Consider the following 27,084-nt stretch of genomic DNA (forward strand, 5'->3'; position numbering starts at 1 on the left):
CTTATTTGAGATGCAGTATTTTTTAAAGAAGATACTGAAATGTAGCTGTACTCTTTATGTGGAGATGCACGTACTTGTCTCTAAAGATGCACACTGAAATGCAATTGCCCCTTGCAAGCGCACGTGCCCTTAGGAGGGAACATGGAAATGAAAATGGATTTGCATTGTCTGCAGGTGCATTTTGAGAGGCAGATTATGGAATTGATACTTAACATAATGTGCTGATTACCTTGGAGTCCAGTCATGCAAAGATTTACAACTGAGGGTTGTACAGATGACTGGGAGGAAGCCCACTGATTGTGATTTTGAAAGAACTCGCTGTGCAAGAGGGAAGTAAAATTTGGCATTGTGGAGCAAACACTCCAGATGATCTCTAATGTAGTCTCCAAAAGCTGACAGAAGCTGCAAAAATGGCTTTGGCAAGTTTCTAAACTTCTGTCTAAGAGATTTTTCTCTGTATTGATAGAAACTACATGCCTTAGTTTTGTCTCTTTCAAGGCAGTGATGGATAAATTTCTGAAATATGATAAAGCTGGGGGAAGCCTGAAGCTATACAAGCTTTCCATTTTCTTTCTTCATCATGTTGTAAAAACAGTGCAAATGTTTGAGATAATAAAGGAAGATATGCCAAGGGAAAAAAACCTCTTGTTCTCTAACTGTATGTGTTTGAAATGTAATCATTCTGGTGGTGGAGTGTTATGACTCTAAAGGTAACATGTAGCATTCTGATCAGTTGATCAGAAATAAACTGATCAGTTTAATCCTTAAGACACTGAAACTCATGAAAACCACTAATTTTTAGCTGGTTTTTTTGTTTGTTTGTTTTTTTTGTTTTTTTTTCAAAGGGTTAGACATGAAGAAAATGGTCTTTGTCATGAAAAAGAGCTCAGACTTTTGAGATCAACTTCCCAGGAGAGGACGCAGGTTTCGGCGACAAAACGAAACCAGCTTTTTCAAGAAAAGAAGCGACTACAGGTAACAGGACTGCAAAGTTGTGCATAGGAGCCAGTGCTGTGTGGGGAAAACCTTGTAAGCTGTCACACAGAATTAAATAAATTTATTGTAATAGCGACTTTGCTTCTGTGTAGTAATTAGAGCCTTGGCTGGAGTCCAGTCGATAATCTAAGTGATGATTGGAGATGGCAGCCACAGGAGTTGTGTTAATCTCATTACAGAAATGCAGAGCTGGAAGGTTTGGTGGCTTGTGTGCATGCTTAAACTTTCCTCATTATCTTTTTAAGTGTGCTCTTTGTTATAATTTGATGTTTTAATATTACAGTGATCTTCCAAAGTTTTTATTTGAAGACAAAAAGTTTTCATCTGTTTCTGCTTAGAATTTACTATAAATGCATGATTTACCAGCTTTTATTCCTGAAAGATGATTGATGCTTTTCATAAGGATGAAGGAATCATCATGGAGCAGTTAGCATTTGCTAACAATAGCATTACAATGACACATGATGTCACAACGTGATAGTTTGGCAAATGGAATGTTTCAAGATGGCATTAGTCCAATTTTAAGTCTGCAAGCCTTCTAAGCAAAATTTAGCTTTTTCTTTTCACCATCCTTCAAAAATCTCAATGTACTGTCTGGTTATGTGTCTTTTAAACCTTGGTGATCACGCTCAGTAAAGTGGCACATTAGAGAGCTAATTTTTCTTTTTTTCTGTGGTCTCATCTTGAAATATTTTTTGGGATATTTTCATTCCTTTGGTGGATCCAATATTATAGTAGTCTCTGTGTGTGTCCACACATGAATTTATATATATAAAAATCTTGTAGAGAAATAGAGACAAACATCTTATGTGGTCATTACAAAATTGTACTTAGGTGAAGAAATGTCTTTTTTTTATCCTATTCATCGCCTTTGTATTTTTTAGGTTCATTTCATCTACAAGAGGAGAAATAGTGTAGTTCAGCATTATAAACATGTAGAAAATTTTTTAAATCTAGGCATCTAAGAGCCACCTCAAGATATTGAACTGAAAACTACTGTACTTAAGACTCCACAACAGCTAATTTTTACACTTGCTCAAGCTCAATCTTTATTCTTCTGTGGTTATACTAGGGAAAAATTAACCACACCATTATACAGGCATGCTATTTATTAGCATTTTATCAAAATTACTGGGAATTCAAGGTTCTGGGGAATGCTGATCTGTGGTGAGTGTATGCACCCAGGAATCCCTAAAGATTGCTCCTGTCCAAAATCTTGCATGATCAGAAGTAATTTTTTTTTTTAATTTTCCTCCGCCCCACTTTTCTTTACTTTTTCTTCTGCTCTCTTCTGTTGGTTCTGCATTTGTATTCAGGGATTTGGAAACCTATGGCAGTATCTATAATTTATGTATTAATATTTCTGTTGCAATCTCTGCTTCATGGAGACCATCAGTCCATAAGTGAGGCTGGAGGTGTACAGTCAGTGCTGATTAGCTGTTGTGTTGGAAATCCCAGTTTAAACTCAAATCTGCCAAGTAGAACTCCAGCTTATGTTTAGTCATATGAATATCATCTGCTGCTCCATGTTGAGACTTTAGGCCCTTTTTATCTGTCCCTGGAGGCTCACCAAGAGCATGCTAAAGGCTTCTTTGCATTTCTGGAAAAGAATGAGGGAGTATTCGAGTTTACTGATTAAAATTTCCATGCTCCCAAGAATGCCTGTGAACTATTCCTGAGCAGAGCAGCTTTCTTTCTGTGAATGCAGATTGTGTGCTTCTAGTATCTATTTATGTTGTACATTTCAATACTAAAAGTGTGATTATAAAACCAGATTCTGTTCATCTTGCTTTCTGTTCCCGTGTAGGTTGCTTATTGCAGTGATTGCAATTACTACATTTTCACAGAGTATGGAGGTCTCTGTATTAAGCAGGGCCTATTAAGATTTTGGCAGTATTCCCAAGCCAGTAAAACAGAGGCAGAATTGTCCTTTGTGCACACTAAAAGCCTAATTTGAGACTGAAAGAAGCAAAACTGATGTTTTTGGTCTGCTGACCTTTCTGTCCTTGACAAATGCCTGTGGGTTGAAACATGGGCTACACCATTCTCTTCTTGCTATGTCTAAAACCATTGAAGGAGGAAAATAATTGAGGAATCTAGTGTGCAGGACTATTAGAAGTTGAAATTTTGGAGCTAGTCAACCTTTGAATGTACAAGGACCATTTCTTGTTCTAAGTGATACTTGAGAAAGCTGGTTACAGTGCAGCAAACCTGAAAGTGTGTTTGTTAACAAAATTTGTGAACTAAACTTCATGCAAATTGCATTGAAAACATTAAAAATAATGTTAAAGTTATCAAGTGAAACGCTAAAAAGCAAAGAAATGCCAAAGTCTTATCTGTGTATAGTACATATGTTTTATAAGAGTCTGTAATATTGAATTATGCCTTTTAGATCCCTGCCTCATACATAACTGAAGTGTCCGTTCAGATATTCAGAATACTATTTTATCTTCATTACTCAGTATTTGACCCCAGAACCCTTTTACTGTGTGCCACTCAAACCTTCTTTTGAATAGAAGTTTATTAATTTGTGAGTGGGCTCCTTTTACAGTATTAATCAACATGGCATCTTAGTGATTCAAACCCACTTAATTTTATCTCTGCAACACCATTTTGGGTGTTACTGCCATTTGCTCAGCTGCAGAATGGAGAAATGAATTGCCATAAAAAGCCATATGGTTGATTCTAGCGTCAGTTTTGTAATGCCTAGTTTTTTACTTATTAAAGATTTGTTTTTTTGTTTTTCATTTTTATTTTTAGTTAGACTGAATGTGATCAGAGTTTGAAATTAAGCTTTGATTTCTGTTGAGTGCCTATAGATAGCATGTCAGAGATCTCTTGCAGGTTGTATAGAAAATTATGAACATACAGTCTGTGGCTATGTGTGGACATAATAGTTTAAATGGCTTGCAAAGTTTCACAGAGACAGTAAAAAGTGTAGGAATCGAATCTCATTCTCCAGTATGGTGTTCAGCTAGTTTGATGACAACTTTAACTCAGCAACCCAGTTTCCTTCAACAAGTGCTGCTTCCTTGGATGCAAGCTATCTGTTGGGTTTTCAAGGAAAAACCTGTGCAAGGATGATGCACAAATTAATGAAGATTTTTTTTTTTAACTTTTGGCCTCCTCACTTCAGGAAGGACATAGAGGTGCTTGAGCACATCCAAAAAAGGCGAATGAAGCTGGTGAAGGATCTGGAGCACAAGTTTGATGAGGAGCAGCTTAGGGAGCTGGGAGTGTTTATCCTGGAGAAAAGGGGTCTCAATGGGGACCTTATCACTCTCTACCTGAAAGGAGGTTGTAGCCAGGTTGGTCTCTTCTCCCACGTAACAATTGACAGGAAAAGAGGAAATGGCCTCAAGCTGTACCAGGGGAGAATAAGATTGGACATGAGGAAGAATTTCTTCACTGAAAGGGTGGTCGGGCTTTGGAGTAGGCTGCTCAGGGAGGTGGTGGAGTCACCATCCCTGGAGGTGGTCAAGAAATGGCTTGACATAGCACTTAGTGCTCTGGTTTAGTTGACAAGGTGCTGTTCAGTCAAAGTTGGGCACAATGATCTTGGAGCTCTTTTTCAGCATTAATGATTCTACAGTTCTGTGGTTCTAAAAATTGTATTTTGCTCTTGCAAGAAATGTCAATATCATAATGCACACAATTTGCATTTCTAGAAAAATGAGTGCAACTGATGTTGAGGTTCTGTGCATTTTAAGTCAAGGGAAGGATTTTGTGCTTTTAGTTAATATGAAATGTTAATTATCAGAAGGGCTGATTAGATAGTAAGTGATTCTATGCTTGCATCCTGTGCTTCATGTTGAATTGGAACCATCAGATAAACCATTGCAGGGATATTCTGCAGGATAGATATTTGATCAGTTTAGCTGCCAGTCTGTAGAACAAGATTCTGTTGCCATGGGTGATCTGACATTTGTTTTTTTGGTGGAAGTTTTTAGCTTGTGAACTTGTGAAATACCTATGTATTTTAAAAGTGAAAGCGGACTGAGAGTAGATGTTGGAAGGGGAACGTGAAGTGTGGTGCTGAACTGGAGGTGGTGAGTTTCAGACTGCTGGAAGCACTAGAGTTTCTGAGTACAACTGAAATAAGAGTTTTTGTGTGTCAGCAAGAAGATGTCTCATTTAATGTTTGCTAAATTGGACATATTTAATTCATGCTACTTCTGACACTTGTACTGTTTTTTCTTAGGGGTGAATGGGTTTCTTTTATAAGATTCATAATAAACTTTGGTTTCTGTTCTATGCAGAAAGAAATTGAAGATCTCCGAACAAGACTGGCCATATTAGAAGGAAAAGATCAACAGCTGAGAAGAGAAATTGAAGAACAAGATAGGCTCATTCAGTCACAGGACTGTGAACTGGCTGCTTTACTTGGCTGCATTTCTTTGAGAGAGCTGCAGGAAATAAGCAAGGCTGTGGATGACACCTTAGCATCCTCCTATCGAATTCCATTCAGTTTAGATCTTCCAGGAGCAATAAAGAGGTATGTTCTGCTGAATTTGCTGTCACTTGTTTTCTTCATCATTGTGCCAGCTAATTATCTGGATTTAGACACTTTAAAACTTTCTGAGAAGAGATGTTGGAGTTCTACTATCAATGTATTTCCTCAGAGGAGTTTAGTTATTTGAATGTCTTGCACTTAATGTTCTCTTATGGTGAAGACCCACCTGCAGAAAGCATGTGTGTCCATCAACTGTTAAGTCCTATCATCAGCTTACACTATATTTCTTGTTAGCTGGTGGAATTCTTTCCCTGGTTTGGTAATGCAGTAATTCAAATGTATTTCTTACAGCCTGAAAGTGTGTACTAGGCACCAGTCAAGTAAATATTAGAGATGCTTCTTGCTTCCATGAACTTGTAATTACAACAAACTCCTCAGAGTGCTAGACTCAGGCAGTGGACTTGAGGCACTGGGGAGGAGGATGCAGCATGAATAATTTTGGGACACTCACAGTTAAATGAACAGTAGATGCATTCTTTAAATGGAAAAGTAGCTACTCTTGGCAGTATTTTGGAAATAACCTCATCTTTATTTAAAAAAAGCAATTGAAGTACTGAAACTGTACTGGACATTGGTGATGGGACTTTGAAAGTGGTACTGCTGCTGTGTGACCAAGAGAAAATAAAATTCCTGTTTATTCTAATGTACTTTTCTTCCAGAAAAGCAAAAACCGTGTTGCTTGCAATTTTTTATCTCCCACCATGTTTATTTGATTTAGTTTGGTTGTATTAACATTCATGAGAAATTGCTGCTCATGCGTGCTAATTTATACAGATTTTTTTAAAGTCAGCAGAACATTTTATAGAGAAGGTATTCTTCTCTTTTGACATGTGTTTAAAAGTGTAAATTAGGTTATGAGAAATAGTTTCTTGCATTAAGTTTAGCTTGTTTTAATAATATCTTATACCTGTGTTTCTGAGATTGAGGAATAAAAGATCTTAAGCAGTATGAGAAACTGATTTGAGTTTTCTTAGTTTTGGGTTTGCTTATGAAAGAATATTCAGATTATTTTCATTGCTGCTGTAGTATTTGGGTTGCACTTACCTCGCTGGGAAGTTATTTAAAAGTGAGTTAAGTAGTATGGGTTCAGGAGGAATTTTCTATGAGTTGTTTGCTTACTAGCACCATGAAAAGCACAATCACTTGAGAGAAAACAGGAATTCATTATTCAAAATGAGTTTATAACAGGAATGAAAATTTTAAAGTAATTTTTTCCTTTCTGTTCATTTTTAAAAGATGCAATGAATGAAACTTTTTTTTTCCCCCCCTGTTGGTTGACTTTGTTGTCACCAGTGGTCAGATACTTCTGCTCTCATTCCCATAGCTGGAGTTCTGCTGTTGGACTCTGGTGTGTTGAACCTTGGCTGCGCACCAGGTGCTCACCAAGCCACTCTATCATTCCCTCTTCTCTGCTGGCCTGGGGAGAAAAAACAAGATGGAAAACAATCCATGGGTTGAGATAAGGCAGTTTACTAAAGCAAAAGCAAAATGTTGCATGCATGCAAACAATTTTATTCTCTTCTTTTCATCATCAGGTGATGTCAAAACACTTCCCAGGAAGCAGGGCTTCAGAACATGTAGTGGTTGCTCTGAAAGACAGACACTGTAAATAATGAATGGCCTTGCTTCCTCTTCCTTCTGTTAGCTTTTATATCAGCAGACATCCCAAACATCCTGTAGTATGGAATATCCCTTTGGTCAATGGGAGTCAGATGTCCTGGGTATGTCCTTCCCCAGGATTTTGCCTAACCCCAGCCTACTGCTAGTGTGGGAGGGCAGAATGTTGGAGAGAGGGTGCTGATGCTGTGCCAGCCCACACTGGTGTGTTACCAATGCCTTTCCAGCCACCAATGCAAAGCACAGCACTGTGGAGGCTGCTGTGGGGAAAGTGAACTCCATCTCAGCTAAACCAAATACAGGACACATAAATGCAGTTATTTAACAGTGAGAGTGTATTCAGATTAACAGTGAGCTTAACTGGCGGGTGGCTTCCTTATTGAGCTGTGCAGTCTATCATACCTCAGGTACAGAGATTTTATGTCTGATTCCGGCCTGTTCTTCTGTAAGATGAAAAAGCATCATGCACAGAGTAAGACATTTGGTGTGGGTATAATTCCTATGTGCCTATGGGCATCCCCCAGATTGTCATACAGTTAGACAATAATTTAGGGGGATTATCTTGTTTAAACTTCTGCTCCAAGTGAGGCTACAATTTCCAAGTGAGATCAGGTTACTCGGTGCCCTATCTCTCTGAGTTTTGTATATCTTCAAAGGTGGAGATTTTGCATCCTGCATTTCACTACCCTTGCTGTAAACTCTTTTTCCTTTGTCTTGCCAGAATTTCCATGGTTGCAACTTGCCATTGGCTTATTCTAAATCAGTACTTGTGGAAGAAGTATTGTTTATTAGGTGACAGGTTTACATACTTTGTTGATGCTAGTTCAACATATTAGTTTTAAATTCCAAAGTCTTGACATAGTTAATCTGGAGGTTTTTCTGGAAATGTGCATTTGATTTTAGGAATAGTTGCAGAGGAGAAAAAAAGTTTTCTAAATTTAGAGCTATCTGTGTGAGAAATAAAGCTATTACTCGTGCACATGTGCTAGAGATCAGTGATTATGTAGAAAGTTCAATATCAATGGACAGTGAATTACAAACCCCTCACTGTTGGGCTGCAAGATACTCTATTATTCTAGCAACATTGTGCTTGTCAGTGAAGTACTTCTATAATGTGCTTTTGCATAATTATTTGTTGACTACATGAATTACATTCAGCACTGAGTAACACAGGCAGGGCTAGTGTGAAGCATCTCTTAAGACAATCTGTGCTGTAATGAATTGTATTTGGTGGCTTGCAGCTCGCTAAAAGATAAAAATTTATTCAATATATTGAAGCAAACTTCCAGGAACATGAGAGGATATATTAAACAAAGAATACTTGCTCAAGTACTTGCCCTTCTGTGTGAAGGAGGAAAAGAGCAAGTCATATACAACACTGGGATGAGCATTGGTTCTAAGCTTATTTTTCTTGTCAAGTGTTGTTATTTTTTCAGGAGTGTTCTTTGTTTTGCCTTATCTTTGGTATGTGCTGAACTTTTTAAATACAAAGAGCCTTTGTCAATACCTAAAGCATGCTTTGAGTTTGAAGAATTAAGAAATGTTAGGCGCATTACCCTGGGACCTTACTTGAGGGCTGTTGGAAGACACGGTTCAAACCTGCTGGTTAATGGACAAAGAAGAATGTTTTGACAGGGAATTCTCACTGAGGTTGAGACTGCAGAATGTGGTCGTTTTGCTCATCCAGCTCATCCTAATTGCTCTTGGTAAGCTAAAGGGTATCATAATTATTTTAAAATGGGAAATTGCAGGGTAAAAGCTCAGTTCACTTGTATGAGTTTGTGTGGAGATGTGTTTAAAAGGTGGGAACAGCTGGTGTTATGTGCACTGTGACACATGCCAGTGTTCTAACTGAAGACAACACACTGAAATCAGAGGAAAATGGGTCTGGATGTTTCAGCATGAAGTACTTTTCTTCTGGAGATTGCAAAAAGTATCCAAATATATAATTTTCGTATTTGCTACTGGACACCATTTCAGAAATACATGTTTTTAACTGGTGTAACTTGCATTTTCTAATTATAAAAGAAGACCATATTAATTATTTGACCTATTCACTTCAATATCTGTTAGTTCCTTTATTTGTTTCTTTCCATTTCACAACACAGACTAGGGAAATCTGTTTTACTTCAGTTCATTTTTAGTTTCATTTTGCAATTTCTTTGTTTTATCCATATCTGCAGACGCATGTGTTCTTACAGCATGCCATTCTTAAAATAAATTGCACTGTTCCATCTGGACTATTGTCTGGGCACTGATTGCTGCTTGAAAGAAATTCAATTATATACCTTTCAAAATATTAGAATGTTCCACCTCTTCTTCACATAGAACAGTTTTTGATTAGTAGGAATTTGTTCTATGGTGGGTTTGTGGGACCACCTGAAGATAAGGAATTTCTCTCTTATGTGTATTAGTTATTAGAGGGTGGCCAGTGGTGCAAGGAACTGAACTTGAACACTTATGCAGCCAGTTCACTCTGCTTTTGTGACGCCTGGAGTTCATTTGAGAAAGATCAATTCGAAATGAAGTACAAGTACTCAGGAGGGTGTAAATCCTATTTGTTGGGAGCGTACTCAAAGTGTTCAGCAACTTCAGTTGAGGACAAAGACTGATGAAGACAAAAGGTGGATTTTTTTTAGAGAACTTGGTTTACTTGAGTAAAGTTGGAAAAAAGACTTCAACATAGTTTCACATACTAACTTAGGAAAGGATTTAGAATGGGCTGTCATGTTTTGTCATTGGGAGAGACTGCTTGCTGCTGTTCAGGGCCCCACTGGAAAGCGTTCTTCTTGTAGGTAACTGGGTAGAGAGAGAGGGCTCACAATCTGGCTGCACTCAGGAACGTGCATTCTCCAAAAACCTATGGCACCTAGGGAAGCTTGTGTTTCCTTCTTGCTGGTTGGTGAAGACATTGTGGTGATGTTGTTGATGACCTTGGTGGGAATCTGACTCCGTCTGTCTTGCCACTTTACTCCCAGGAACTGGATTTCTCAGGCAGGTTCCTTGACTTTGCTCTTCTTGATGGTGAAGCTGGCTTCTAGCAGAATCTGGGTGATCCTCTTTCCTTTCTCAAATACTTTCATTGCTGTGTTCCCCCACACAATGATGTCATCAATATATGGTAGGTGTTCTGGAGTCTCACCCTTTTTCCAGTGCACTCTAGATCAGTCCATGGCAGATGATGGGGCTGTGCTTCCACCCCTGTGGCAGCCGGTTCCAGGTGAAAGCAAACTGAGGCCTGCATTCTGCTGCCAGAGGAATGGAGAAAAATGCGTTAGCAATGTCTATAGTGGCATACCACCTCACTGCCTTGGACTCCAGCTCATACTGGAGTTCCAGCATGTCCGGCACAGCAGCGCTCAGCGGTGGAGTCAACTTCATTCAAGCCACGGTAATCCACAGTCAATCTCCATTCTCTGTCAGACTTGTGCACAGGCCAGATGGGACTGTTGAAGGGTGAGTGGGTTTTGCTGACCACCCCTTGGCTCTCCAGTTCACGGATCATTTTGTGGATGGGGATCACGGCATCTCGATTTGTTCGGTACTGCCGGCGGTGCACTGTCGAGGTGGCAATTGGCACTCATTGCTCTGCCACCTTCAGGAGTCCTACTGCAGATGGGTTTTCTGATAGTCCAGGCAAGGTGTTCAACTGCTTAATGTCCTCAGCCTCTAGAGCCACTATCCCAAACGCCCACCTGAGTCCCTTTGGGTCTTTGTAATAGCCATTCCAGAGGAACTCTTAATTTCTTATCATGCCATGATATAGCCTGAGCCTTGATAATAAGACTGTCTCATTTTCAGCTAGTCCCATACCTGGGTTTGTCTTCGAGGCCATCATCTCTGCTTTCTCAAAGTATTTGGCTACAGTCTTTTGTGAGAGGCTAAGACAAGTCATAGGTGAAAGAAAAGAGTGAGCTGGCTGATTAGGAAAGTTCATCTTTCTGATAGATAGATAGATAGATGATAGGTAGGTAGGCATTTTCTTCTCCATTTTGTCTGCCTAGGATTAATTTCATTCCTTTGTTCTTTGCATAGCGGTAGAGTTCATGGGCAAGTGTCTTTGTTTCCTTTCTTGTGGCAGCAAATCTAGGAGGAACTGTGTGCCATACAGTGTCTATGCTTTGGCACATGATGTGAATTTGCTTTCTGTGAAGGTGCAAACGTGGCTCAGAAGTTCATAATGATTCTGATCCCACTAGAGGAGGAGAGGGTACCCCCTTTGGAGGAAGGAAAAAGGGCTTCTGCAAAGTCTACTCTCATACCATAGGCACTGGCCTTCCTTGGGAAGAACAGGGGAGATTAAAAACAGAGCAGGGAAAGGAAAGAGTCAGTCTTCCAATGTGGAGGACAGAGCCATTGCTGTCAACCTGAATTGTTTTGGAGCAATCTTAAAGGCAGTTTTTTGTCTTTCCAAGCAGTGTTATAGAAGGAAAAAGTCACAGCAGAAGGATAAGTAATACTTGCTTGAGTGCTCACGTGTATGGTGTAATGAGGAATTTGGTTTTCCCTGCTGAGCATCTGGTTCCCCCTGCTTGCTTGAACAGCATCCAGTGGGACGTAGCAGCCTATAAAGCCCTGGCCACGTATGTGCTGATTCCTCTGGGTATGTGCACAATGAGATTTACTTCTCTTCAGGGAAAAATGACCAGCTGTCTCAATCAATGTATGGTACTAAATTAGTTTGTATATAATGAAGAGAAACAGCTAGCAACTATATTCAGGGTACAGACCCTTTCAGTCAGTGAAATAAAATGGATGTTATTCTTAGGAGAATAATTGCAGCTGCTGTGGGCAAGCTCTAGTTTTTGTGCAGTCCAGACAGATGTAGCAGAAGAATGGGGATATATTGATATGTCAGAAAATCTGGGGAAAGTATTAGTTAGGATGTGATGAACTGCTCCTACAGATAGCTGTTTGATTGTCCCTTTGTTCTCATTCTGATGCTCCTGTTCCTGATAGCAGCTGAAGCAACAACTGCTTCAACTGCCCTGCAGCATCAGCTGGCAGAAGAGTGGTGGGAAACCCAGCAACATATGAATGGTTTGGTTGGTTGAAACAGCCAGCTGGTTTGGCTGTCTGAATGGTGTTTTATAGGACCAGAAGATTTCTCAATTCATGGCAATAAAAATAGAGCTTGTTGCGATAATTAAAGATGCCAGCAGCATCTTCAGGTGTCTGTGAACTGATAGTTTCTGCTGGAGTGATTTTATGTAAAAACCTCAAAACCATACTGAGATTCTGCCTCTGTCCTTGTATTGCTGACATTTAAGAAACCACTTTATTAATCATTCTTATAAAAAATTGTGACGTGTCATCCAATGCCCTGATTTTTCTTCATGTCTCTTAACTGGGGCTACTGTCTGGCAGCACTCAGCAAATAAGAGTTGACTCTGTTTAGAGTTCTTATGTATGCAAGAGCTGGGCAGGATGATGAGGTTTTAAAGTACACTTCCTATAGGTGTAAGTCTTTAAGAGTTGACAAAGGGAAATGCAGTCACTGAGCAACCCATGAGTCAGTGAGAAGCCCTATTGGTGAGCTGAGGTTATACAGACATTGAGAAAGTGTATTTCCAGTTCTGACGCTTGAAAAATTTTGAGTTGGGCAGCACATGTATTAAAGCAATCCTTGATGTATAGCAACAGTGAAGAAATGCTGCTCTGCAAATGATAGCTTGAAAAAGAGCAAATTGCTCTTCTTCAAAAAGAAGAAAAGCCACCTCTCTGATCACTCAGAGGTAGGTGCGTAATTTTGGGTTCTCATTCATATTCCTTCGAGAACTTTGTAGATTGAAATGTGCAGAAAGTGTGATGCTCCTGTGCCTTAAAGTACATCTCTTGATAGTGTTGTCCCAGATCAGATTAATTTTTGAGGTTGGAAGTTTTCCAAGGCGAGACTTTGTATTTTACTTCTAATTCAGGTGACTAGTCCTTGCAGCTGCCAGAAATTTCATTTTTATTATGAGTTAAACACAACTTTTCTCTCCTTGTATTTAATGTCCAAGTCCTTTCCTCAAGAGCACTTTCAGGTTTAGATAAAGAAATTGGATTTTTACCACATCAGCTGAGCAGAAATTTTCTATTTTTATATTTTTTTAACTAGCTCTGTCGTCATATAGAAATTTTCTCTGGGCTGCATTATCGAAGAAAAAAAACAGAGTTTATTTGGAAAACCCTCACTTAGGTTTAAAGAGTGGTTTTACTTCCCATTAAAAAGATATGCTGCTGTGAAAATACCATTGTTTTAAGTCCCATGGATCATTGCACAAAGATGAAAAGGAATTTACGTGCTTGGCTGAAAAATTGCATTCTTGATATGGTGATACTCAGATGTGTAGCCCAGACAGGCTTATGAGACAATCACATGGAATGAAAATCTTGTCATCCCATTTCTTTCTTGATTAGGTAGAATCAAACTTTGTGGTAAAGAGTTTCAAAAGAGAACAAAAAGTGGTTATTTACATTAGTGCATTTAATGCATTCTAGCCCTGAATGTCCCTAATTGAGAAGAAGTTAGGGCCAGCAATGCCCTGTAGGTCTTGTCCTGCTAAAGTCTGCCCATGGTATCTGTAAATAATAATCTGTTGGTTTTCCTCAAGAAAACTTTGGAAACAAGTATGTTTTTTCTTCATTTTTTCTTCTTTTTTTTCTTTAGTCCTAGTTGTACGTGTCTAGCTTAAAGATGTCTCTTGTTAAATATAGTTCTGTTCAAAGCTCTTTTTTTATGAATTGTTTTCAAAACTTTCTGAAATACGCCCATTGAGGGAACTATAAAATCACAAGGAAGTTATTGATTGATTTGATTTTATACTGTGGATTTATTCCCTAAAAGCCCAGTGAAGTCCATATACTGAAGACTTTTGGTGGATTTTTTGCCTTGATGTAGACTCTAGCAGACATTTACACCAAAGGTTCCCCAAGTAGCACTTGTGATTGGTTTTTTTTTGCAGGGACTGGACAAAAGCTTTTTTTTTTGAAGGTCCGCTTCTGTTTGTTGTTAAAAGCAAGATTACAAGTGTAGGGCTTTGTTTATATATTTTTATCTTCTAAGAGAGTATAGCTTCTTGTGACTTCAGAATTGGAGCAAGAATCTTGTTAGAAGACATAAAGCTGTAAAAGCCATGGTCCTTGCAGTTGTGATCATGAGAATGATCACAGTAACCTTATTGTTTGCAGGCAGTCTCATTACACTGGGCCACATTCAAACTGTAAACTGTTTAAATTTGCTGATTTTTATCTAGAAGGAAATACATATTCATCTGAATTGAGGGTTCAGCCCATCATGCTTTTTGCATACAATCTGAGCGTGGGCTTCTAGACTGTTGTTCTTGAATTAGAAATTCAAATATGGGTAATTTTAAATTGTTCTAACTTGTGCTTAGTTTTAAAGAAATTAAAGTGCTTTTTGCTTAAGCACTGTATTGTGGTGTGGAGATTGGGAGTGTAATGACAAGATAATAATTTTTTAGGTGACAGTAATGTAAAGGAGAATACTTGCTGTTAAAGGACTTTTTACTTGTCTTTCAGTGTGTTCAGAAAGGGATCAGAAATGGCAGCTTAATTTCTTTATGAAAAATAAGAATTTTTAGTACAGGATTTATTTGTTTTATATCAGTACCCTGTGTGTGGTATGTTCTGTTGTGTGGATACAAAAGTAAATTCTGACTGCACTTTTGTTGCTGTATAAAAATTTTATTTTTAATACAGGAACTGTTTCTGTTTAAGCAGTGTGTATATTTATACATATTGAATATGGAGAACAGCATGAATTGCCTTTTGCCCATTTGCATTCTTTGAATTTTTTCTTAGGAAGCAAAACGTAAATACATAATAGCTTGGTATGCAAAGGGAAGTATACTAGCATAGTGGAAGGAAAGACATTCAGAAACATGCCTTCCTTTTGGAGAAAGCCATTCTTCCCAGTATTGTGCTAGTTAGCCTTCCTTTGAACAAAGCCACTTCCACAGTATCTGTAATTCCTGCATGCAAATTTAAAGAATCTTCTCAGAAGATTCTTTAAAAGGCGTTTTAAACATTATCTATTATATCATGACACGTAATGTCCTCTGTGGTAATGTGGGGAGGTGTGATAGAGTGAGGGATGTGGGAACCAGACCACTTGATTCTTATTCTTCCTTCTGTCCCCTATTGCATTGAAATGTCGTCCTTTATTTTGCCTGCACACCATTCCCAATTATGAACATCATCATCTCAGCAGGTTCCAACTGTGTTATTACAATTAAATATATTTAGTAGCAACTCTTTAATATCAGTAAAATGAGGTACTTAAAGGGTACTGCCTGAAGTGTTTGGATCTGAAAATTTTTCCCATAATCTCTTGTTACATGCCAGATCAACTTCAGTTCCTGAGCATGCAGCATTTCCACATCCTCCTGCAGCTCTCCAGCCAAAGTCTGTGTTTTGCTAAAGTATTGCTTCATGTGTCATCCAGAAATTACATAATCCCTCAGCTCCTGCTTTCCTGTTCTAGTCTAGCCTGTATGCAGTGATACTCTGGGATGTAGCACGTGTACATTCCTGTTCTTCTTTCCTCCTAATGGATCCCAATGTCTGCAAGTCCATGGCATGTCATTCAAATGAAAGGCCTGTGTGGCCATCTACATGAATGAAGATACACTGCACATGAGGTATAGTTTGCTGTGGATTCTGCAAGTGTTAAAAACCTTTCTTTTCCTTCATATTTAGTCAGTTAAATTTGTGTTAATTGAATTCCTGCCTTGCTTTAGTCCTTGCATCAGCTGGGTCAAGAATTTTGCTTTCTCTGTGATAGAGTTAGCTTATAATGAATTTGAGAAGTAAGTTCTAAATGGTCCTCATAATGGATTGCTAAGACTGAGGAGAAGCTGTCAAACTCTTGATTAGCTGTTCTGTCAGAGAAGAATAGCAACGAGTCAAAACTATGGACGCCTTCCCAGGCAAGAATTTTGTGTTATTCCAAAGAGCTCTTTCTAAAGTCGTTTACCCTTGTAGTAATACCTAAAGCAGCTTTTAAGCAGACAGAATACCCCTCTTAAAATGAAATATGATGCTCCAGGGTGCTTGTAAAAGAAAATGCTGTTTCTGGTTCAAGTCACATGTAATAGATCATGGCGGTTAAAGCTCTTTGTTGGTAGAATGAATCAGTATTGACTGCCTGGTTACTCTTGTGGGTCATTACCTTGTCAGTTAATTGGAAAGCTTGTGAGGGGCTTCTCTGTGACAGTGTTTTGTGGTGGAAGAAAACAACCTGGGAATAAATGTAGTTAAAAGCAGTTTGTAGTTGGTAACGATGGCTGGTTCCTACATGGTTTTGATTGCTGTGTGTGCATTGTATGATGCTAATCTCTGCAAGGGGTAAGGGATTCCTCTGGTATCACTCTGAAGGCTAACAAGAATTTGAAACAGAATATTACTGTGGAATTCATGCCATAAATAAAACAAATGCACTTGTAAGAGTCTGTGTGAATGCTGTATCTGTAACAGAAAGATGTTTAGATTTGAGTTTCTGGTTAATCCAGCTATCGCTAGCTTGGGTCAAATGAATTACTTACTAATGATATCCTTTATTGATATAGGTCAGATTAATATAAAATTCCATTAAAACGGTAGTTCCACAAAATTATCTTAAAGCCATAGTTTTGTTGTCATTGTAGTGGCAGCATTTGATTCCTTATTTATTTTTTAGTGACTTGTTAGAGACTCATGAAAAAGAAATCTGGGTATAGGGAGAATGTTTTTCCCCACTCAGCACCTGGTCCTGAAAGTCTGCATGGCTTTGTGCATCCTTGTTAGCAATGCAGATTTGACAACTCGGTCCTAGTTTGCCATGCTGTTTTGAATGCATTGCTTCAAAAGAGGTTAAAAATTGATCTCTCTTCCTGTTAGCTGTGTGAATTATGCAGAGCAGTGAAATGTATGAACCTGAGGGGGGCTTTCTGTGAGGAAAGGAAACAGATGAGAGGAAGAGCACATGGAAGATATTTGTTAGAGTTGCCATCTATATACTGTTGTTCTTCTGGCTAAAAGTGCACTTTATATTTTATTATGGCCTGGGTCTTTAGAGTTTAATTTTATGAGGCATTTTCAGTACAATTGGGTCAGTCACCCAGTATTCATTCAATTACACACTGCAGCCTTGCTGCTGCCCCTTGACATCTGTACACAAAGCCCATCTTTTTTTTTACATAACCTGACCAGCTCAGATGCCAATTGTGGGAGATGCTGAAAGTCACTGGGAGCTCCAAAGCATAAGAAAAGAAGTGGCTAAATAGTTCATTCTGTCTGCCATGCCCAGAGGCAAGCAGGGAGCTGATAATGGCATCATCACACCAGCAATACTTTGTTTTGCACATATATTGCTGTAGAAAAGGGAGACATTTGAGACTCTCTGAGAAATGTCATTAAACACTTTTACATAGGTAGGCAGCTGCATTTCTGATTGTTTCATTGCACAGGTGCTGGGGTGGTAATGAGGTGACAGGCCTGACTGGGCTGTAAATAGGAAAGATGTGTGCTCCTTGAAGCAGGGTATTAGGGACAGCAATGCAAATAGGTGTCTCATTAGTGTGATTAAATGATACTCTGAATTCTGCCTCTGAGGAGGCTATTTCACTCCTGTGTGCATTTTGCCAGGATGGTCCAACCAGCCTTTCTGTAGGTGATCAATAGCTGTTTGCAACTTCAACTTCACCTGCTTTGGGATTCATGCTCGTGAAAATGCTGACTCTTGAACTAGGGCTCAGGAAGTGCTGTGCTTGGAAAATCAGGGCAGGTTCTCAAAAGAAAACTGAAATGCATACAGAGGAGGAATGCATAGGCAGCAGGAGCTGTGTGCATGTCAAAACAGGCGCTCAGTCATAGTGTGCTTTCTGAATAACCGTGGCTTTTGTTTCTTCCACCTGTAAAATTAATACAGCACTGCCTTGTCATGCGGGAGCATCACTGAAATAAATCCAGTGATGTGTCTGATATGTCTGGATATTTCAATGCCTAACACTAGAGAAAAGCTCAGAATATATCATTATAGTTCTTGTTTGGGAAAAAATAGTAATGGTAAGTCATGAAATAAATAGTTTTTATAACACATAAGGCATGAGGAAAAATTGAGTGGCTGCTAATGGAGTGTGCTGACTGTCACATACACAGAACTGAGGTGTTTGATAGAAAAGAAAATAGTGTGTGATAAAGTAATTGAACAATGTAGAAAAAGTGTACACCTCCTAAGTCAGAGAGAGGGGAGTATTAAAGCAAAAATTGCAAAAAAAAACCTCTCTCCTAACTCCTGGTGTTTGATTTACTTGGATTTTTGAACTTCATGTTAAAAATGTAAATGGTGGATTTATTTACAAGAGCCAAAAGAACAGGTTTATTTTAGATCTGATAATAGAAAAGTAGGAAACCTCCATGCTTCTAATGTATGGGAAAAACCTTTTCATTTTGTTCATATAAGCATGGGTAGTGCCTCAATTTCAGCCCACTGTTGCATCAATTTGGTGAAAATATTTGGTAGGTTTTTATGGATCTAAAGAAACTGAGTACTGGGATTTCATGTAAAATTACTGTGAGAATAAGTGAATGTAGTTGAACTTTTTCTGGTAGAGCTGAAAACTGGGTTGTAAATTGCCAGTTCTTTGTGTCAGAAATGCCTTTGTGTTAGGTTTTTGGATGATAGTCTAGTAAAACACCAGTCCTGGACATTTCTGGGAACTTCTCAGTTTGCATTAGGTATTATGAATACACAAATAATCATAATTGTGCTTCAAAGGGTAAGTAAAATCTGTATACTTGTTAATAAAGAACTGTCAAGGTGATGTTGGTTAGTCATTAGGAACCCTGAAATGAAGCATAGTTTTTGTATTGATATTGACTCTGTTGTCTTGGTATGAGTCAGCTTAACACTTTATTTCCATATGAAAAAAAATGTGTCTTGTGTAGCAGGCCATGTTGAGAAGAAGTTAACTTTTTAATTTTATTTATTTATTCTATTTTATTTTAATTCCTTCTAGCCTTCAAGAGAAAGAACAAATGTATAGCATGTCCATTAAAGAAACTACTGCCAAAGTAAGTACATGTTTTCAGTTCTTCAGAATATTTACAGAAGCAGATCACAGCATGCATATTGCCTTTGTTTTAGGAAGTTGGTTTTGTGGTGCTCCTTCTAAGAAGATTTTGCACATAAATATTTTTAAACATACACTGAAAAGCCCTCCCCAACTTTTTGTTTGAACAGGCCACAGGGATTATAATACTTCAGGAAGCAGATAGAGCAGATACATCTCTCTATTCAGAAACACACTCCTCAGCTTCATGAAACCATGGTCACAGCTGAATGCTTTGGCTGTTAATACAGAATCTCTTACTTTCTTGTCTAACTGGTTTTGTTGGTGTGAAGGGAAGAACATAAATGAAGTACCTCTTTTCCCCACCATTTCACTAATAATCTAGCTAGCAATCTCATTTTCATACCCTTTAAAAATACAAAGAAAAGTGATATAGCTTATTTAGCACAATTTTTGTTTCTAACTAGAAATGTTAATTCTTTTCCTTTATCTTTCTTATTTCATGGGCTCCTTTCAAGAAATAGAACACTAAAGTTTAATTTCAGAATGGCCCAGTTGCTCCATGAATGCTCTAGGAAAAAAAAGAACCATTTACTGTAGACAATTCACATAGATCTATATAAAACAGGAAGTGAAAAATATTTCTGGGTTTTGATTAATAATGAATTTATACTCTGAAATAGACTTGTTTTTCATGTTTTCTCTAATAGCAGTTACCAAAATCAGTAAAAATTTCATCATCTGTACTTCCTAATTGTCTTGGCCAACACTTTGACTGTGCACTGTTGAAAAGATAATTTGAAGACTGCATCTCATAACCATTCGTTCCTTCTCTTCCACTTTATTTTGAGCTCATTTTCTCTATTCCTTGCTTATACCCACATCTTGGGAAAATTAATATAGAATATAACAGTGATTACCTCTGTATTTTTTAAATGACTATGAATAAAGGGTCAAGAAAATTATTGTAACTGACCTACAGCTCATCTACTAAAATGAATGAGACCTTAAGTAGCTCAAAGTGATGTTTCAAGTGTTGTTTCAAGCCATTTGCAAGCTAAAGCATAAGGTATGGAATTTACCATTTTCCCAGAAAAAGTCTCATGAGATTTTATTTTATCACCATAGTAGCTAGACACTTTTTCAATAACAGCTGAAGCCATTGGGTTACAGTAGAGAAGTCTGTGAGGTAGTTGTTCACAGCTTGGATTTTTTTTTCTTTAAATTTTCAATAGATAAAATACTATTTTAATTTTATTCCAGTCCTATGTGATTACTTTTATTTGTTATAGAAGATAAATAGGAAGCATGTAGTGAGACTCCTCCAAATAATTTCCTATTTAGTTTATTCATATCATCTCATCCTATTATTTTCATCTCAAAATAAATAGAGCTGGTCTTTTAAACCTTTTTATTGTATGGGGAAAACATTCCTTTGTCAAAGGTCTATCCTTTTCTCCTGTGCCACTGGCATTTCTATGGCCTTTTCTGCCTCGTCTCTCCTGTTTTCAGCTGTGGCTGCAAAAGCTAATTTTTGCCTGCTAATGAAGGGAGTGCTGCCCCTTATTCACCACCTTCCTGCAGAAATTAATATCTGCTTTCACTAATGGCAAGATTGTGATGTGTGGGAGACCAGGTAGACTGTTCCTTCCTTTAGGCAGTGTTAGCAGAATTTGTTTATCTTTTCCAAGGTGCTGTTCTAAAGAAATGTGAAGGTTACTCAAAACTTCTTTTCTCTTGATATGATTGGAGAGTCAATTCCAGTGCTTTACTTGCTGTCCTTGTCCCTGTTTTTGCTGCTTAGATTAAGATCATAAGCTGGAAAGATGGAAGAGGATGACAATGGGCAAACTTGCCTTTGATATTTTGCTGTTTTTCATCTTGATTCCTCATATCTTTGCTAACCAGCTTCCTACTGGTTTCAGATAGACTGCTTTTTTGAGTAATATTTCACTCTGAATGCAGATTTGTGAGGTATATTCCTAAACAAGAGCCCTTTTTAAATAAAACCAAAAAGCCTGCTTTAAAAAATCTCAGAAACCACTGAAGAGGATTTTAAAATAAATACAGTTATACTTGTCTGCAAAAACACTTTGCTGAAACTGAATGAGATTTTTTAGACTTTTAGACATTTAGACTTCGAGCTTGTTGGTCTGTGAGTCACAGCAGAGCTGGTCACTGGGAGCAGTCAGGCTGGTTAGAGAAGGATGGTGTTCACTGGGAGCCCAGGACACTGGCTCTGTGAATGTTCACCATCTTTGTTAGCTAAGAAATAACCTTTCCTTAGTGGCTGAATAAGCTACTGTAATGAATAATGGGATCTGTTATGAAGATACAATAATTATAAAAAATGAAAAGGATTGGAGCTTAGAGAGTAGCCCTGATGTAACTCAGAAGCAGTGCCATTAGTTTAGGGGATATTACTTTGTCTTTCCCACTTGCTCATTTAGTTTTGTTGAACTATGCCATATGATAGGTCTGAAGATTAATGTTGTTCATTTATCTACAGAATACATGTGACATTGATACAAGCAGGGGCCCAGCAACCTCCTTATCTCATGTTCCAGAAGAATCATCTCTGAGTTGGAGGGGCTGCCTTTCTGCCTCTGGTCCCTGCATTTTGGTCCATTAGTAAAGAGTGCCAGCAAGCTTTGTTCTGACAGTGGGACTTAAAAAGTGGACAGTGCTCACTAGAAACTGATTAAACATCCCACCTTATTTTGCATAATTGCCAAACAGCTGTCTAGTGATAATGACTTTAACTTATTACCAGCATGGGATATATTCATGCAGTTTTCCTGGAGCTGAAAGATTCCCCATCTAATTGCAATTCACTGAGCCATTCAATGCCCCTAAAGAGAGAGTACTGCTTGGAAAGAAGTCATTAAAAACTTTCAGATTTATTTTGGAGATGGGAGACAGAAATGGCCTTTGGGTTTTTTAGGCACGTTTATTCACCTCTGACAGGTTTGGGGTTTTAAAAACATTTTAACTGAATTAGCTGGTAAGTCACTTAGAAGGGGGTGCTGAAACAAACTGAAATATCTGGGAATTAAAAAATTATAGTAGGTGCAGAAGCCATATGTGTTTTTAAATTAATAGGATGACTCTGAAGTCTTTACAAATAACAGTTACTGCCTGGAGGATAGTTCTGTTGACTCAAAAAAAATTAACCCATTTATAGTTAACAAATAATCTCAGCAAAGCAAGAGGGTGTTATTAATTTAAAAGGATTTAAAGCTAGTGTTATGTACAAATTATTATATTATTGTATATTGTTATAATTTAATTGGACAAACAGGTAAACCATTAGAACTATAAAGTTTTGCTCTTTAAAAAGTGAAGTGATAACTGTGCCTCTGTTAATAAGCATGCCACTTGTTTTTGAGGAAGGAAAAATAAAAGTGAAGGAAGGCAGGGAAACTTCTCTCTGGAGATTGCCTTTCATGTGACATCATTTCAGAACTGGCCTGTGCCTGTCTTGACTATTGCTTTAGTTGTGGTTCCAATGCATGCAATGTTTTCTTAAGTGTCAGCTACTATTTTAAGAAAGTGTTCGGCGTCTGCCTCCAAAACAAAGGATTTGCCTTGGTTCAGTGAAAGGTTTTTGTTTGTTCATTTTCCTTTCCTTCCACAATGATGCAATATGGAGTAAACCCCAATATTTTGAATATGTGGGACTTGTATAAATTTTGCATGGTGCATAAGCTCCTTCTGAGGTGCCAATGTACACTGAAATGTAATTTCAGTGAAATTAGAATTCAGTAAAAGCTGAATTTCCTTTTTATTTTTTTCTCTATTTTTTCCTCTCTCCATGTTTTCAATACCAAACCATATTGATTGTTGAAGGACCTCCACTTAAAAAGATAAAAAAGAGAGCAAGGAAAGTCAGAAACCTGAACCCTAGTCATTTCTGTCCTGATGTTAAACAAAGTACAGAATCAAGCTGATACAGCCTAATTTGTTGCCTTTTTTCAGTTAAAATGCAGAGCATAGTATATTTTGTATAAAAATCAGTGCACATTGTATGTTATGGAATTTTAATCTCCAAATACTGGTTTAGTTGTGCTCCACTTCAAGCATGATTATTAATACTGAAATTGTGCAGAATTTGTACAATGGCCATTCTTCTGTCTGCAGCCTCATGTATGTAGTAGTGGAACATGTCCTCCCTCATGCAGGTAGCTAATGTTAATGCCATTCCCTGTTTTAATAATAGAATGTGCAGCACAGCCTGGACATTTTGATTCAATGTTGGGTGTTTCTGTAAAGACATCACTTTTTATTAAGCTTTTTTACCTTGCTGCAGGATGTTATGTCATGTCTGTTAACCGAGAACATTTGAAGCCCCATTTCAACTGCCTTATACTTTTACATGAATGAATTCTGTATCATGGCCATCTGCTTCAATTTAGGTTTGCACAAGTCAGAAACTCTGCAGTACTTTGAGGAGGAAAGTGAGTGATATTGAGACTCAACTACCAGCTCTACTTGAAGCCAAAATGCTGGCTGTTTCAGGTAAGTTTTAAGTGATGAGAAGGATTAACAGTGTTAAGGAATGTGTTAGAGTAGTTATTGACCTCTTCATAACAGACTTGTTAGACAAAGTTGTTCATGTGCTTGAGTAGAGCCCTTGAAGTCGTGACCAGCCTGGCAGAACTAAACTATGGCTATGCCATGCCTTGTGTAAGGTACTTCAGGTCCCTCTCCACAGTTTGGAACTACTGGCAAAGCTGATGCTGTGAGGTAGACCATTAACATCCAAAACACATGGTATTTTTCCATAGGTGAAATTGATGTATAATCATCAGTAGTTGTTCCCCGACTCCTCAAGTTAAATTCTTGGAGCTCTCTAGCTAAATTGTAAATGTATACCTAAGGTATCATAATTACAAGTCTGGCTTTAAATGACACTTCAAAACGGAATACAATAATTGGCAGCTTCTGCTGTTCAGATCATTAAACAACTAATGTTGGCAGCAAAAGAGCATTTTCATCCTTGGAGCACTCATGCATATTATTTACAACCAGTAAACTACTGAAATGTGATTACAGAGTGTGATACATAACAGCCTTACATGCTACTTGCTTGGGATGACTGCACTGTTCACCAAGGAAAAAAGGCAAATCAGCCCTTTCTTTTAAGTTGGAAGAGGTGGGGTTTCTTTTTCAGCAAATGTTTCAGTAGGTGTCTCTCTGCTAAACACCTGCCTCAGAGAAGAAGCTGAGTAGAAGGAAATGTGGACTTGAGTGCAAGGAGTTTTCCAGTGTTACACCAAGTAAAGAAAGGCTAAAAGATTTTTGATACATGTCAAGATGAGATTTAGCTCTCCGTATGTGATTTACCTTTTCAATTATATATAAGAATCTATATTGCACACATAAATGATTTTAAAATGAAACCTTGGGCAGTCACATGTTTTGCTTGCCAGAAGTGGATAATGTGAGGCTTGAGCAAAGTCTTAAAGGAAATTAAAGCCCAGATCCTGTGTTGGTGCTGAGCATGCTCAATTTCCTTTCTTCTCATAATACCTTTTTAAAATGGAAATCCTCTTTATTTTTCTCTCAGCCTGTAAGAGGTAAATCAGGCAATTGTCCTTCTCTACCCTTAGACTGTTTAAATGTAGGTGACTTTCTTACTTTCAGAAAAGGAGTTTTATGGCTTGGGAACAAAACAGCCCATTAACTGGACATGCAGTGGGAACTACAGACTACATGTAGGCAGCAGTTGGCCAGAAAAGCTGTATCTCAGTCTGACACTTGGAGAGAGTGAATGACAGCTTGAGGATCATTTCCAAAACATTCATAACAGCATTTTATACTTGTTAGCTCTTAAAAGAGGTTGGTTGTTTCAGGAATGAATTCCAAAGTCAATTTAATGCTGCTCTTTCTATAAACTGTTTTTTACAATTCCTTGACTGCCTTTCTATGCTTTTTAAGAAGTATCAGTGCAATTTGTTTGTGCTGATAAAAGCACTGTTTCTTCATTTACTCTTGCTTCAGGGAATTTTAATGACTGTGAATGGTACAATTGTAATTTGTTACTAAGGCAAAATTCTGCATGGCATGGTTAAAAATCAAGGATGAAGGGTAATTTGGTGACAGTGGACACTGTAATTTCTTTACCTCATTGTAAGATACAGATACATTTAGTCAACATGGTGGTACTTGTTTATGTAAAATGTAGAGTTGTATACAGAGGATACAGGGGAGATACAAGAATAAAAAAAAATTTTTTTTCTCTGAAGACCTGAAAGTAAAAAAAAAAATAAAATCTGAAAACACCAGAAATAGTCTTAGAGCATGAGGTGAATAAAATCAGAAAAGCCACAATGCAGATTGAGTTGGAGCTAGCTTGCTAGTTGAGAAGCAAATCAGGAAGAAAAGATTTGTTAAATGCAGAAGAAGAAAGAGGAAATAAGAGATGAAAATAGTGGGGCTTATGTTGTTGTCTTTTGTTGTTTGGTTTTTTTTTAACTTTATAAGGCAAAACCAGTGGATAATGTCCACTGAAGGATAAATTGCTTTAGTTTCTTTGTATTCATGTGTTAGGAGTAAATGAATGACACCTCTTAAGGAAAGCATAGTTAAGAAGCAGGTCTTAACCTTCTAAATACTGGCTAAGATTTAAGCAAGATACTTTATGTTTGTATTCCCTGGTCTCTCAGCCAGCAGTGTTAATGAACAGCCTGGGTATACTCAATTGTTAGGAGTTGGAAGAATGTTCAGTTGGGTAATATGCAATTACTTAAGGACAGTCTTGGACCAGCATGAAGTTCAGAAAGAATTATAGTGTGTGCATATGTAAATATGCAGTAATAATATAGTTTAGTGGTCATATTTATGTGTTTTCTTTTAGTTTGGGAATATCAGGCAGGGTTAAATGTCTGTTACTTCTTATGTAGCAGTTAGATAATTCATTCAGACAGTTTCTTCAATGGAATTCTAATGGATACTGAGAACAACTGTTTTTCTCTATACAGTTTTCACATAATTTTTGATTAAAGTAGCATTTTTCTTGAGGAAGCTGTAAGAGTTAAGTGACTTGGAACAGTGCCAAAGCAAAAAGGGACTTTTTGGGACTTTTTGGGACTTTTTCCCAAAAGTTTGATTAGATGAACTAAAGAATAGAGTTATTAAGTTAAAATTAGCTTCCAGAGCTTATATGTGGTGGCTTAATGATGTGATGACTTGGAAAGCATGAGATATACCTCAGCCTTTAATGGCTATTTTGACAGCTTCAGACAACATTCATTTGCTACATGGACTGTACTTTCTAATACAAATATATTGATTTAAAATATTGACGTATTTGCACCAAAAATATAGAATATAGCTGTTATTATTTTTAGAGGAAAATACCATGATAAATGCAATGCAAGCAGAAGTTCTATTAGTCTTATCAATGTAACACCATGGAATTTAAGGCTATATAATAAATGATACTGTAAAGACATAAGAGACAATACTATGCATATAAATGCCTCTCCCTCCTATTATTTCATTCTGGGAAAAAGTATAAAATTAAATTTGCAAGAGAAAAAAGAAAGTTTGTGAATATTTGGATTATTGAAGGCCATAAAATAAATTAAATTAAAATCCAGTGAGCTTTCTTATGGGAAAAAGAAAAGAAGCCCATTCTTACATGTTCTATTTCTTTAGCTTTTTCCCTTTCCTTTGTGTGTTGGTGAATGATATTTATTTCAAGAAGTATTTCTATCAACGGTTACAGTTCAGAACCTTTGTATCAACACCTCACTTACATCTGATTGGCCGGTTGGGACAAATAACTAATGGTTAATGCTCTGGAGATGCTAGTCCAGAATTTTCCTCCAGAGATAATTAGAAGGATCCTATATTGTTCCAGTTATTAAGTCAATAGCTTTAGGTAATTATAGCTAA

General features: G+C 37.6%; 1 protein-coding gene across 2 annotated transcripts in view; it reads left to right on the forward strand.

Annotated features, from left to right (window-relative positions):
* DISC1 (DISC1 scaffold protein) overlaps positions 1-27,084 on the forward strand; it is a 190,305-nt gene that overhangs the window by 59,008 nt on the left and 104,213 nt on the right. For both annotated transcript variants that reach the window (XR_004979961.1, XM_054514371.1), the window contains 4 exons: positions 846-975; positions 5,256-5,491; positions 19,129-19,183; positions 23,598-23,700. Coding sequence is in view for 1 of the 2 variants with exons in the window: in XM_054514371.1 (XP_054370346.1) it covers positions 846-975; positions 5,256-5,491; positions 19,129-19,183; positions 23,598-23,700 (524 nt within the window). In the remaining variant the exon portion in view is untranslated. The remainder of the gene's footprint in view (positions 1-845; positions 976-5,255; positions 5,492-19,128; positions 19,184-23,597; positions 23,701-27,084) is intronic.

This window comes from Molothrus ater, chromosome 3 (genome assembly GCF_012460135.2).
Source record: "Molothrus ater isolate BHLD 08-10-18 breed brown headed cowbird chromosome 3, BPBGC_Mater_1.1, whole genome shotgun sequence".
Classification (NCBI taxonomy): domain Eukaryota; kingdom Metazoa; phylum Chordata; class Aves; order Passeriformes; family Icteridae; genus Molothrus; species Molothrus ater.